The sequence below is a fragment of the Drosophila subpulchrella genome, chromosome 4, assembly GCF_014743375.2.
Source record: "Drosophila subpulchrella strain 33 F10 #4 breed RU33 chromosome 4, RU_Dsub_v1.1 Primary Assembly, whole genome shotgun sequence".
NCBI classification, from domain to species: Eukaryota; Metazoa; Arthropoda; class Insecta; order Diptera; family Drosophilidae; genus Drosophila; species Drosophila subpulchrella.
In genome coordinates, this window is record NC_050608.1 from 78,961 (window position 1) to 91,980 (window position 13,020).

The window sequence follows — 13,020 nt, forward strand, 5'->3', positions numbered from 1 at the left end:
TTCCACCAGTTTGTTTTGTTCATGTTAAAATTTGTGGATTAACAATATAGAATAAATAAAAAAAATGTGTGAATGACAATAACAGTGAAAACCATAGCTCGTAAAATTTTATTGACACATTAAAAGTGTTCAATTAATGAAACGTCAAGAAAAACGATAGGAAAAGCTAAAATCTGTTTTCAATGATTTTTCTCTTCACTCAAAACTTATTCCCCGACCCGTATATATGAAACAATTTTATTTTTAATTTTAAGCATTTCAAAGGTAATATTTTTTAAAAATTGATTTTGATAATAATGAAGTAAGGGAAAAACAGATAAAAAGAAGCAAACGCTACCACACCGTATACAAAATCATAATACACTTTTTAGGTGTTGCTCTTTAAATAACACATTTGTAGTAAGCGAGCAATAAAGGTACCCCTATAATTTATTATTGGAACACAAATTAAAAGGCTGATTTAAAATATATGTATAAAAGTAATACTCTCTGAGTAATAGAATGTTTTATTTATTTTCTTCCGATTTGTCAGTAATGCTCTGTCCGGACTATGGTGTTGCTGTTATCGAGTCTTAGGCAAAACTCCGATTTTTTCACATAGGTTTGGCATAGGGAACAAGAGGTTGGCAAAAGAGGAGTCTTGGCAAAGTTTTGGTTCAGTCTTGATTTCATACAACTCCAGGCTGTCAAGGTTCTGTTCTAGGTTATCAATAGAAGACTCGAGCCACCCGGCAAGGCCTTTAGAAAAAACAAGTATAAAAAGCGACCTCTTTCTTTTTTATTTGAAAAGTAATTTGAAATTAAAAAATTAATAATAATTTAAGCAACGGAAACCTTTAACCGAAATAGCGTCGTGGGGTATGTCGGTCTGCATACAGTTTCATGAATAATTCAAACCGTTCACAATGAAATAACCAATACCAATCCCACGAATTCCCTTGTGGGCAAGGTGCAAGGTACAGAAATACGTCGGCCGCTAAGGAAACTTTAGAGATATGTATGTTATTCCTACACCCCTGGTTTGTATAAATTCAGTTTTTGATTTTGTGGTTTGATTCGTGCAGTGATTTGAACAATTTTTTCACCACTGTCTATGCTTCCCGCATAACCGTAAGAAAAAGACTTCAAATAGTTTAGAACGCTTCCAATTCTGGTATGATTAAAGGGAATTTACTGAAGGTGCTAAATCAATAATGGAAGCCCAACCAGGCTAATTGTCATGTCTATTATTTCTAAACCTATGTTTATCAACGATACATGCCGTTGGTACTGGCGTGGTGTATACTGCATGTGTCGGCATACAATAACGAAATGAGGATCCATCAGTTGATGCTGCAGAAGCCAGTTCAGATGTGCTAGTGAGTCCAGTATTGGCGGTTAAATCAACATCGCTTTCATTGTGGCCTTCTGGTACATCACCATCTTCCTTACGCATTTTATTTTTATCCATTTTGTCATGTTTGCGCAGCTAAATAAATCGGGCATAGGTGTTAAATAGGGTTAAGTACATACAAATCTTTATATAATTTTAACTAAAGGATACAGATATATAGTGTAACATTTACACTATTCTGCAACTTCAAATGGAATCTATTTGAAAAATAAAAATACATTTTTTTGATTAATAAGTTGATAGAAATAAACTATTTTTCTCAATTTGTTCAGTAAAAATATATATTGTTATAAATTTGATTTACGGCCAAACTGTTTAGCGCGTTACCATGTTTGAATGTTATATTAAAATTAAGCAGAGAGATGAGGCCTGCACGTTTTTGTCTTTTTTAATTGCTTTTTTCTTCTTAACGAACTCCCATTCTCTACTTTATAAATTCAATTTTTTAAATCGGTCTTATCAAGCCAAACGTAATAATAAATTTTAAGCGGGATTTTAAGTTTGAGATTGCAAACCAAAAAAAAATAGCAACAATAAAATCTTCCTAGCGAGGGAAAAATATATTGTATTTATACTGAAACATTAATTCATAATTTTATATTTCTGTCTTCAATAAGAAGTCCACTTTGTGCGGTCAAAATTGACACAACTATGTTGTTATACTCTTTCAGGGGATTATAATAATCCTCGATCAGAACCGACGTTGTCATTTCCATTAATCCATGTCTTCATTTCTTGCAGTTTTAAAGCTTTCTCAAGCCTCAATTTATATCGCAATCGGCGCAATTACTTAGTTTTGATACGATTTCAGTTATTATTTAAAATATACTTGACATCTTTTTAACTGTTTTTGGGTCGGTTTGGCGAATTTAGCAGCGCTATATTGGTTTGCGTAGATAAGCTATAGGACTAAACCCAAAAGTGCTGTTAGAGGAAGTAATAATTCGTAATGAGCCGGATCGGAGAATTATATCCTATAGCTTCCATAGGCATGATCGAAAAAATAATTTTAAAAAAAATTGTTTTTAATTATAGCTTCGGTGCTTTTTGACACATTAACTTCTACTTTTAGGTATATTATTTTTTTAACATTTCAGAATTTTGAATTTAATTTTAACAAAATCGGACGACTATATCATTCAGCTGCCATAGGAACGTTCGGATAATTAATGAGAAAACAATAGGAAAATAATTATAGCTTTGTTATTTTTGATCAAATTCTTTTCTAATCCGGTGTGTACCATTTTTAATTATTCATTAACATACTTCTTGTATATATGTTAAAAGCGTGTTTTTTTTAGTATCACAGTTCTTAAAAATTAAATACGGTGTAACTAACGTTGACTATTTCTTATAACTGAAACTTCGGCTTGCCGAAGCTAGCATCGTTTCTTGTTTTTACATTATTTTCTTTTTAGAATTCAAAAAGTATGGTTTTAGGGGTATATTGTTTTTTTTTTAAATGTAGTTTTGTTCGTGCAGGACTTATAAGCTGATGAATATCGTCTATCAGATACCCGTTACTCAGCTCAGTGTACTGGGAGCACTCTGGGAGTGCGAGGGAGATAGAGATATACACGTAGCAAAGCATCTTTTCCCAAGATTGCAGACTTTTTTTTTGCTTATATCTTTTTTGTGAATGGCAGAATTTTAAATCTCAATCAAATTATTTAAAAATATTAAAAAATGTGGGTGCTAGATGGGATTTAGCGACGTTCATACGGACGGACAGAGAAACATATGTAATTAGATCGACTTTACAGGGTCGGAATCCCATCCTTCTACCTGTTACGATTCTAGTATACCGACGATTCTAGTATACCCTTTTACTCTACGAGTAACGGGTATAAAAATATATTTATTTATGCAATATTTTACATCGCAAAAAGGTGATTTTCTTTTTATATCTTATAGCTTTATGTTAGATGATAATAAGACTATAAAGTAACATTTTTAAAAATTTGTTTTTTTTCAAAGATTTATATTTTTATTATAATATTTTAGTCACAGTTTAATTCGTCTATTCTACAAGGGTATTAAAATCGTCGGCTTACCGAAGTTATTGTTTCTTATACAGACCTCTCCCCTGTTCTTAACATTTTAATACATCAATAACCAATTGTTAAAGTGAATGAAAACCACTTAATACTGTTAATACAATGCTTAATATAGTCATGGTTAATGTAAGCACCAATAAAGTTAAAAATGTAAAAGACAATTAAATAAACTTCTTTATAATAACATAAACAAAGACATAATATAATATTTTTTTATTTGGCTAAAGTCAATTTTTTAATATTTTTTGGTCATGAAGTTTGGTAAATTTTTATAAATAAATTAAGTTGTAAAAAAGTTGTTTACTCTTGTGTGACATTTGGAGAGTCCCAACCAAAAATAGACCAAGAATATGGGAAATGTGTAATGTTTTTTTCGCAACAGCCATTGACACAAACATTTAATAATATAGTCATATATGCATTTAGTATTAGTCATTCTTTTGTAACAACATTAAGCGTTCTATTATATACATTATAAGTCTAGACAACAACAGAAGGAAAATATAACTTTGCGAAATAAAACTAGTCACATGTTTTTATTTATTAAAGTACGACACATAAGTTAAGTTACAAAAAACAAGCGGATGAAAGAATGGAAAAATAAGTCAGAATACGGTATTTAGTATTCGCACATCGAAATTAAGGCAATTATCTTTTGAATAATATTTACAGACACATGAATATTTATAAATTTTAAAAATAATTACGTAAAAAATAAGCATATGCAAACAAAGCATTTTTATAACGATAGCGAAACTTACTTCTCCATAATGTTCTTCATTTTGTTGCAACAAATCAACACAAAGTTCTGCTAAGTGTATTAGGTCCTCTAGTTTTTTTGGAGCCGGAACAATAACTTCTCCTCGCAAATCCTCTGTGAATAAAAATGTTTATTTAAGTTACAAGTAAATGAAAATAAATTTTTTCTTTTTATACCCGTTACTCGTAGAGTAAAAGGGTATACTAGATTCGTCGGAAAGTATGTAACAGGCAGAAGGAAGCGTTTCCGACCCCATAAAGTATATATATTCTTAATCAGGATCACTAGCCATGTCCGTCTGTCCGTCCGTCCGGATGAACGCTGAGATCTCGGAAACTATAAGAGCTAGGCTATTGAGATTTGGCGTGCAGATTCCTAAGCTTCTTACGCAGCGCAAGTTTGTTTCAGCAGAGTGCCACGCCCACTCTAACGCCCACAAACCGCCCAAAACTGTGGCTCCTACAGTTTTGATGCTAGAATAAAGATATTAACTGAAATGTAATGTTCTCATTAATACCTATCGATTGACCGAAAAAAAGTTTGCCACGCCCACTTTATCGCCCACAAACTTCAAAAAATCGTAAATATGAACGTGGATATCTCGGAAACTATCAAGGATAGAGAATTGAGATTTCAGATTCAGATTCCGTAGCCTTGGGCACAGCGAATATGCCACGCCCACTCTAACGCCCACAAACCGTCCAAACCTGTGGCGCCCACAATTTTCATGCTAGATAAAAAATTTTAACTGAAATGTATTGGTCTCGTCGATACCTATCGATTGTCAAAAAAAAAAAATTGCCACGCCCACTCTAACGCCCATAACGCTGAAATCTGTCTACCGCTGGTAGACGGCGCATTTCAATCACGCTTTGCTGCTTGCATATCTCCATTTCCCTTTGGTCCCTTAAGCTGAGTAACGGGTATCTGATAGTCGAGGTACTCGACTATAGCGTTCATCATTGTTTAAACTAAATATTTGCCACGCCCACTCTAACGCCTATAACGCTGAAATCTGTCTACCGCTGGTAGACGGCGCATTTCAATCACGCTTTGCTGCTTGCATATCTACATTTCCCTTTGGTCCCTTAAGCTGAGTAACGGGTATCTGATAGTCGAGGTACTCGACTATAGCGTTCATCCTTGTTTAAACTAAATATTTGTTGGGGCCCAAACCGAACCCCTAACCGAACTGCCAATTTATTGTGTAAGCAAACCAGAGCCATTGTTTTATAAATAGGGATCGATTCAAGAAAAAATTAAATTTAATTGACAAATATTCAGTTTTTAAGGAAAATGTTTGTATGTATCAACATATACTTATACAAAAGGAAATACAAGTACACTAAAAGGTTGTTTATGTAATGCTTATACTGAACGAAATTATAAATGTCTGCCCACTCAATATTCCTATTACTTTATTTTATTTTACCAATGATAAAATAAATCCTGAAAAACAGGAAAACCAATCTTGGCTGCCGATTGTCTGGCTTGCCATAAAAATTAAAAAAAAAAAACTCCATTTAATTTGATGTTTGTTTTATCATTTATATTTTCAAAGGACCTCTAATCCTATATTATAAAATTGCTTTTGTTAGATATGTAAGAATAATTTGTATTATAACTAAAAACAATTTATAAAAAATTGTTAATAATAACAAGAAAGGAAGCTAACTTTGGCACGCCGAAGTTTCTATACCCTTGCAGGTCGTTCCCGTGGGAGCATTGTATGTGCAGAGCGTTACGATTTTAAGAAAACATTTGACATGATCATTCCATTCCTATGGGAGCTATAGGATATAGTTGTCCGATCCGGCTTGATCCGACTTATACCTGCGATAGACACAAGACTTTTGGGAAGGTTTAATCCCCACAGCTTTATAACTGAGAGACTAGCTTGCCTAGAAACGGACAGATGGACTAGCTAGATCGACTCGTCTTTCTGATCAATAATATATATACTTTATGGGCTCGGAAAAGTCTCCGTCATTGTGTTGCAAACTTCTGACTGAAATCATTTACCCTCTGCATATAAAATTATACTGCTCTGTATCGGAATCGAAATCTCATTGACATTGCTGATCTACACAAAAATTTAATTCTTTTCAAAATATCTGCGTTTGCACACTTTGTACTCTTTGATACTATGTATAATATAAATCGTTTGGGTACAACGTACATGGAACGTCATCCACAAGGAGTTTTAGTTTGCTGTTGCTATTTGTCTTATATTTGTCAAAATATAAAAAGTGTTCTTACCTTCAATTTTAGCTTTATTGGAGAGACGTGTGTAATTAACAAGTGCTGCCGTCTCTAGGCTTTTTTTAATCATTTGACGAACTTCTTCAGGTGGAACCGGGGTAACAATGTCTTTCATTAGAACTCTCTCTAGCAAAGACAATGTAGCTTTGAGAGCACCTTCGGGGCGACCGAAAGGAAAACAGTATCTAAAATTAGTTATTTGATACTCCAGTAACTGACGTAGGCGTTCTTTGATTTCAGAAAATTTTTCCTTTTCCTCATGCGTAATGCTTCCTACTCCATCAGGTCTGTAAATATTTATTATAATTATTTTCCTGAATATTAATTTTATAAATCTACGTTACCGATTTCCGTGAACATGGCTTGCGCAAAACGCAAATGAATAGTGAATCAGAGTTGGGTCTATCATGTATTGCTTCTCTGCACGATCCAGTAAATCAGAAAGGTAGCATAAATGTCGGTAGCATCCCCGCACACCGTAGCGCGCGCAATATTCGTCCAACACGAAAACTTGACCAGGACTAAACCACCCCTAAAAATAATAACAAAATTGTCAAAATTATTAGGAATTAAAAGCTAAGGAAACGCTTTAGTCGATTGCCTCGACTATCAGATACCCGTTACTCAGCTAAGGAGTGCAATGGATGGTTTAATTTAAACAGTTTTTGGGTATTGATAATAAGAACAAAAAATTAAAAAAAGGCGCTCGAGGATTCCATCAGAATTTTATTACCTTTTAAACGCAGCATCATGTATATTTTTAGTTAACTCTGTGGTTTGCTATGATGTTCAATGCAAATCATCTGTTTTCCAAAGGGGCGGATCTATTCTTGATCAGCATGACTAGACGAGTCGACCCGTTTCTACGCAAACTAGTCTCTCAGTTACAGCTACAGGGCTGAAACTTTCCCAAAAGTCTTATATCTTTTGCAGGTAGTATATAAGTCAAAGCCAGCCGGATCGGACAACTATATCTTATAGCTACCATAGGAATAATCGAAAAAAAAATTGTAAAAGATTATATCTTTGGTGTTTTTTAACATATAACCTTCAACGCTTGGAAATAACATTTTTTAGTTAGTTTTGAATTTCGAATTAAATTTTATCAAAATCGGACGACTATATCATATAGCTGCCATAGGAACGATCGGAAATATGGTGGGAAAATAATATGAAACAAATTATAGCTTCGGTGTTTTTTAACATATAACCTCCTACGCTTGGAAATAAGATTTTTTAATTAGCTCTGAATTTTGAATTTAATTTTGTCAAAATCGGACGACTATATCATATAGCTGCCATAGGAACGATCGGAAAATTGATGGGAAAATAATATGAAATAGCATCGGAATATACGTAAAGGACAGATCACTTTATTTCTTGATTACAAGTAGAAAACGACTTATTTATAAAACGTAAACATACAAGCACTTAATACACATAACCATCCTTTGAATACACTTTAAACCTCCACTTAGAATGATTTAAAACTGTAATTTTTAAAATTAAATAATTAATTATAAAACTAATTTAAAAAATATATCAATGGAGTGGCTAAAAACTTTTGTGAACTTTTAAAGCATATCCTAATCAAGTCTACATCCAAATTGTTGACCGCACCGCTGGCTAATAAATATTAAAGACAAAATTGTGAACAAGCCAGAAGTCGCCTATTGCAGTTTGTGGCGTATTACATACAAAGGTTGGCACTGAAAGATCGACTGTTTCCGAGATAAGGCTGTGACATTATTTGCTCATAGTTTAGTTATTAAGGTTCCAAATTAAAGAATTTTTGAATGTAGATTTTAAAAACCAAAACAAAATCCCTTTTACCCTTATTACAAAGTTATAAAAAATAATACAAAAACTGTTATTAAGCTTACTGCTTAAAATATATCCATTTCTCTTTCCCTGCGTCCACGCCATAAAATTCTTACATATCTTCATAAGTTATAGTTAGGTGAACTTACCAAAGAAGCATAGGGATCGTTAAGCCTATACTCCAATGTGAGGTTTTGTAATGTTTTGAAAAGAGTAGCATGATCAAATGTGCAAGGATCAGTGCTTATAAAATCCTCCATCCCATGTTTCCGTGCTTTGTCTGCATCTGAAATATAAATATTTATTATATAGGCACATTAAATAAATTAATACGAAAACAAAAAAATAAATTTTTACTTTTGTACTTGTCTTAAACTTTCAGTCAAATTTATTTGTACAACACGTCAGAATGCTTCTCACTTTTCTTAATTTTCTTTTTGTTTTTTCTCGAATATTATAATATAATATTTATTACACTTTTAAACCAATATCGTTCATAGACTTCTGTCATTCTCGATACGATACAGGCTCGTGCACGTGATTTTTTACCTAAAGGCTCTCGGAATCACTGGCAAGCAACGAGTCTTGCCACTTCTCAGCGGTATTGGACGACGAACTTTTTATCACGCTGATAGTGTCGGCTAAAGTCTCCTACTCATACGAATGATATTTAGGTTCTGAATACGACGTACACTTGCTGAAATACACAATCACCCTACATTTCCCGTCAATCCTGTAAATGATCAGTGCACTGTAGGCATCCGCGCTGGCATCTGTAGCACCCGGACACAACATAATATATATTTTTACGTACCCACTCTAACGGTCATTTTGTCAATATCCATCGACGTGCAAAAATTGATTAAATCGAACCTTTAGTTAATATGTTAATAAGTCGAGATACTCGACTTTTGCGTTTCTTTTCTTTTTAAGTAGTATTTGGCTTTCAGGAATTTCGATATTATAAAAACCTTTAGAGCTTGGAAAGGTAAAAAATGTACCTAGTGGCAAACTGTTAAAGCTAAAAACAATAGAACGCTTTAGTCTACGGCCTCGACTATCAGATACCCGTTGCTCAGCTAAGAACAACAAAGCGAAGATTGCACACTCCGGAACAGCGCCACCTAGGTTCGATTCCTTTATTTGCTTACAAATGTATAATGGATGGTCCGATTTGAACAATTTCTGGCATAAAGACATTTGCTTGTCAAAACAATATTCCATTTACACTTTATCATAACCTCGCGCTACGCAAGAACCTTAAGAATCTGCATGTCAAATCCCAACTTTCTAGCTTTAATAATTAACGAAACCTTAGCGTTCATACGGACGGACGGATAGACAGACATAAAAACAGCCAGACGGACAAACAGATGGCTACTTCGACTAAGCTAGTTATCCTAGTTATTCCTATGGCAGTTAGATGGTTAAATCGTCCGAATCTTTTAAAATTTCATTGAAATTCTGAAATTTAAAAAAAATATATATTCCCAAGAGCAGAAGGTAATATGTAAAAAAAATCACCGAAGCTACAATTTTTTATTTTTTATACCCTTGCAGAGTGTATATTGATTTCAGTCAGAAGTTTGCAGCGCAGTAAAGGAGACGTTTCCGACCCCATAAAGTATATATATTCTTGATCAGCATGACTAGACGAGTCGATCTAGCCATGTCCGTCTGTCCGTCTGTCCGTCCGTTTCTACGCAAACTAGTCTCTCAGTTTTAAAGCTATCGGGCTGAAACTTTCCCAAAAGTCGTATATCTTTTGCAGGTAGTATATAAGTCGGAACCAGCCGGATCGGACAACTATATCTTATAGCTCCCATAGGAATATTCGGAAAAAAAAATTTTAAAAATTATATCTTTTGTGTTTTTTGGCATATAACCTCCTAGGCTTGGAAATAACATTTTTTAATTAGTTTTGAATTTAGAATTAAATTTTATCGAAATCGGACGACTATATCATATAGCTGCCATAGGAAAGATCGGAAAATTGGTGGAAAAATAATATGAAACAAATTATATCTTCGGTGTTTTTTAACATATAACCTCCAACGCTTGGAAATAACATTTTTTAATTAGTTCTGAATTTCGAATTTAATTTTATCAATATCGGACGACTATATCATATAGCTGCCATAGGAACGATCGGAAAATTGGTAGGAAAATAATATGTTACAAATTATAGCTTCGGTGTTTTTTGTCATGTAACCTCCTACGCTTGGAAATTACATTTTTTAATTAGTTCTGAATTTCGAATTTAATTTTATCAATATCGGACGACTATATTATATAGCTGCCATAGGAACGATCGGAAAATTGGTAGGAAAATAATATGTTACAAATTATAGCTTCGCTGTTTTTTTTCATGTAACCTCCTACGCTTGGAAATTACATTTTTTAATTAGTTCTGAATTTCGAATTTAATTTTATCAATATCGGACGACTATATCATATAGCTGCCATAGGAACGATCGGAAAATTGGTAGGAAAATAATATGAAACAAATTATAGCTCCGCTGTTTTTTGACATATTATCTTATACTATTGGGAATATCATTTTTTGTGTTTTTAAATTTAATAATTATAGCTGCAAGGGTATATAAGCTTCGGCTTGCCGAAGCTAACTTCCTTTCTTGTTTTTAAATATTTTTTTGATCTATCCTATGGGAGCTATAGGATAAGTTGTCCGATCCGGCTCGATTCGACTTATAAACTACCTGCATTACAAATAAGACTTTTGGCGAGTTTTCATCCCGATAACTTAATAACTGAGAGACTAGTTTGCGTAGCAACGGACAGCCGGACGGACATAGCTATATCGACTCGTCTAGTGATGCTGATCAAGAATATACATACTTTATGGGACCGGAAACGTCTCCTTCTTCTTTGCAAGGGTATACAAATTTGTTTATTGTTTTTGAGAAAAATTAAACTGCCACAAGTATTACTTTCATTAAGTCGTTGGCTATCATACATCGTAAACAAGAAACGATATAGTCGAGTGTCTGGACTATTAGATAACCTTTACTCTGTTTCCAATAAAATAAAATTACAGGGCATTTCGCGATAAGCGTGGCATACACCACCAATTTCAACGCTCCGGCACCTGTTTAACTTGGCAGTTTGGGCGTTTGTTAACGTTAGAGTGGTAGTAACGGTGCTATACAAATTAGTTGGGGACGACTCTACCGTTGGACTATTATACCATTGAACACTTAAGCCCTTCCGGAGACTCGCCTTAACTATTTATCATGTCTTCGAAAACTACGCTCAGTGCTCTTAAAAAAATAAACAAAAGGTGTAACTTATATACACAGAAATTAAGTTTTCTAATTTTCTAAACTATACCCAGACATTCGAGGATTTCAGTTTTGGGGCTGTTTACAATAAAATGGACATATTAAGAAAACCGCTAAGCGTATATTTATTTGAGGACCTACAATGGAGTTCGAAAGTGTGATCAAAACAATAAACCAATATTGAATCGTCATTCTTATGACTAGCAGAGTAATTGGGGTCAAAGTTTTACTTTTTTGTGATGAACGCAGATTTTTGCGAGCACAAAATTATCTATTATTTATTTTCAGAAGGTAAGATAAATATATTTTTATAACGTACCACCTTGAATTTTTGACATTGCTGAATTTTTATCTTGTGTTATTGGTGGAGTTGGCTTATGGGACTGACCAGTTGCCCTGTACATAGCCATGACCCACAAGCTGCATTCGTTCTCATCATCGCAAGCAAAGGAAATGCTATCACCCTCGCGAACAGCGTTGAAGAAAAATCGTCCACCATTTAAATCGATACCAAACATTAAGTTTGCTAAATATAAATGTTTGTTATAGTAAATCATTTTTATTATAAAGGATTGACATACCACTGGCCGCTTCTATGTAATCTACTGTATATCCATCAAGCTGCATCATCTCCGACGGCTCTGATTTTTTCTCCTTATAACTACACATGGCAAAGGTATATTGGGATACTTGAACTAAGACAAAATATCTTCTTTTCCATTTTTTCCAAACTGATTTCCCGATTGCATAAAGGTGACTAAAGAATTTTAATTAAGACTTTTTTAACTCGCAATCCGAATACAAATGTAATGTACATACCCACAGTGTTTCATATTTAGAGGTTTATCAAGTCGGCAAGCTATCTTAATCCGTATATCTTGGTCTGGAAGGTTTTTTGGAATGACCATTCGATGCCACTCAGGTGACTAAAACAAAGAAAAATATTTAATATAAAATTAAATATGTTTAGGCTTGACTCACTTTGGATGAAAGTGGAGTAGGTTTAAGGGTTACTTTTCCTAGTTCCTTATCCTCCAATGCCAGCATTCCGGGGTTCTCTGTGTACAATTTGACCTTAACAACTGGTAGTGGATGCGTTGTTGTAAAATCGCCTTGCGTATCCCACCTATTAAAAATAGATTGTAACATTAAGCATTTTGCTTATCACCAAAATGCTCTTACATTGGTTTTGATGCCTCCGCTTGATCCGTTTGCAGCTTTTCTCCATTTTCAACTTCCATTGTGCAGTACACAATGCGATTGGGAGCTAATGATTTAAGTCCTTTAACCTCCATAACGATCACTTCCAATTGAAAGGTAAGTACAACATCTAACTTTGTTAGTTGTGTAGAGCCATCTTCTGAGTCACCCTCCAACTTAGACAAGGATCCGTGGGAGCGCAGTATCAACTTCCTTTTTTTTGGA

The 13,020-nt window shown here is 33.9% G+C and overlaps 1 protein-coding gene across 11 annotated transcripts in view; it reads right to left on the reverse strand.

The window, feature by feature from the left end:
* Positions 1 to 13,020, reverse strand: part of LOC119559067 (calcium-dependent secretion activator) — a 43,199-nt gene that overhangs the window by 14,724 nt on the left and 15,455 nt on the right. For 9 of the 11 annotated variants that reach the window (XM_037872598.1, XM_037872384.1, XM_037872778.1 and 6 more), the window contains 10 exons: positions 12,778 to 13,008; positions 12,577 to 12,721; positions 12,415 to 12,521; positions 12,177 to 12,352; positions 11,915 to 12,121; positions 8,443 to 8,579; positions 6,817 to 7,004; positions 6,470 to 6,759; positions 4,212 to 4,324; positions 1,262 to 1,468 (listed from right to left, as the gene is read on the reverse strand). In XM_037872598.1, the coding sequence (XP_037728526.1) occupies positions 1,262 to 1,468; positions 4,212 to 4,324; positions 6,470 to 6,759; positions 6,817 to 7,004; positions 8,443 to 8,579; positions 11,915 to 12,121; positions 12,177 to 12,352; positions 12,415 to 12,521; positions 12,577 to 12,721; positions 12,778 to 13,008 (1,801 nt within the window). The remainder of the gene's footprint in view (positions 1 to 1,261; positions 1,469 to 4,211; positions 4,325 to 6,469; positions 6,760 to 6,816; positions 7,005 to 8,442; positions 8,580 to 11,914; positions 12,122 to 12,176; positions 12,353 to 12,414; positions 12,522 to 12,576; positions 12,722 to 12,777; positions 13,009 to 13,020) is intronic. The other 2 variants (XM_037872726.1, XM_037872664.1) reach the window with 1 other exon arrangement.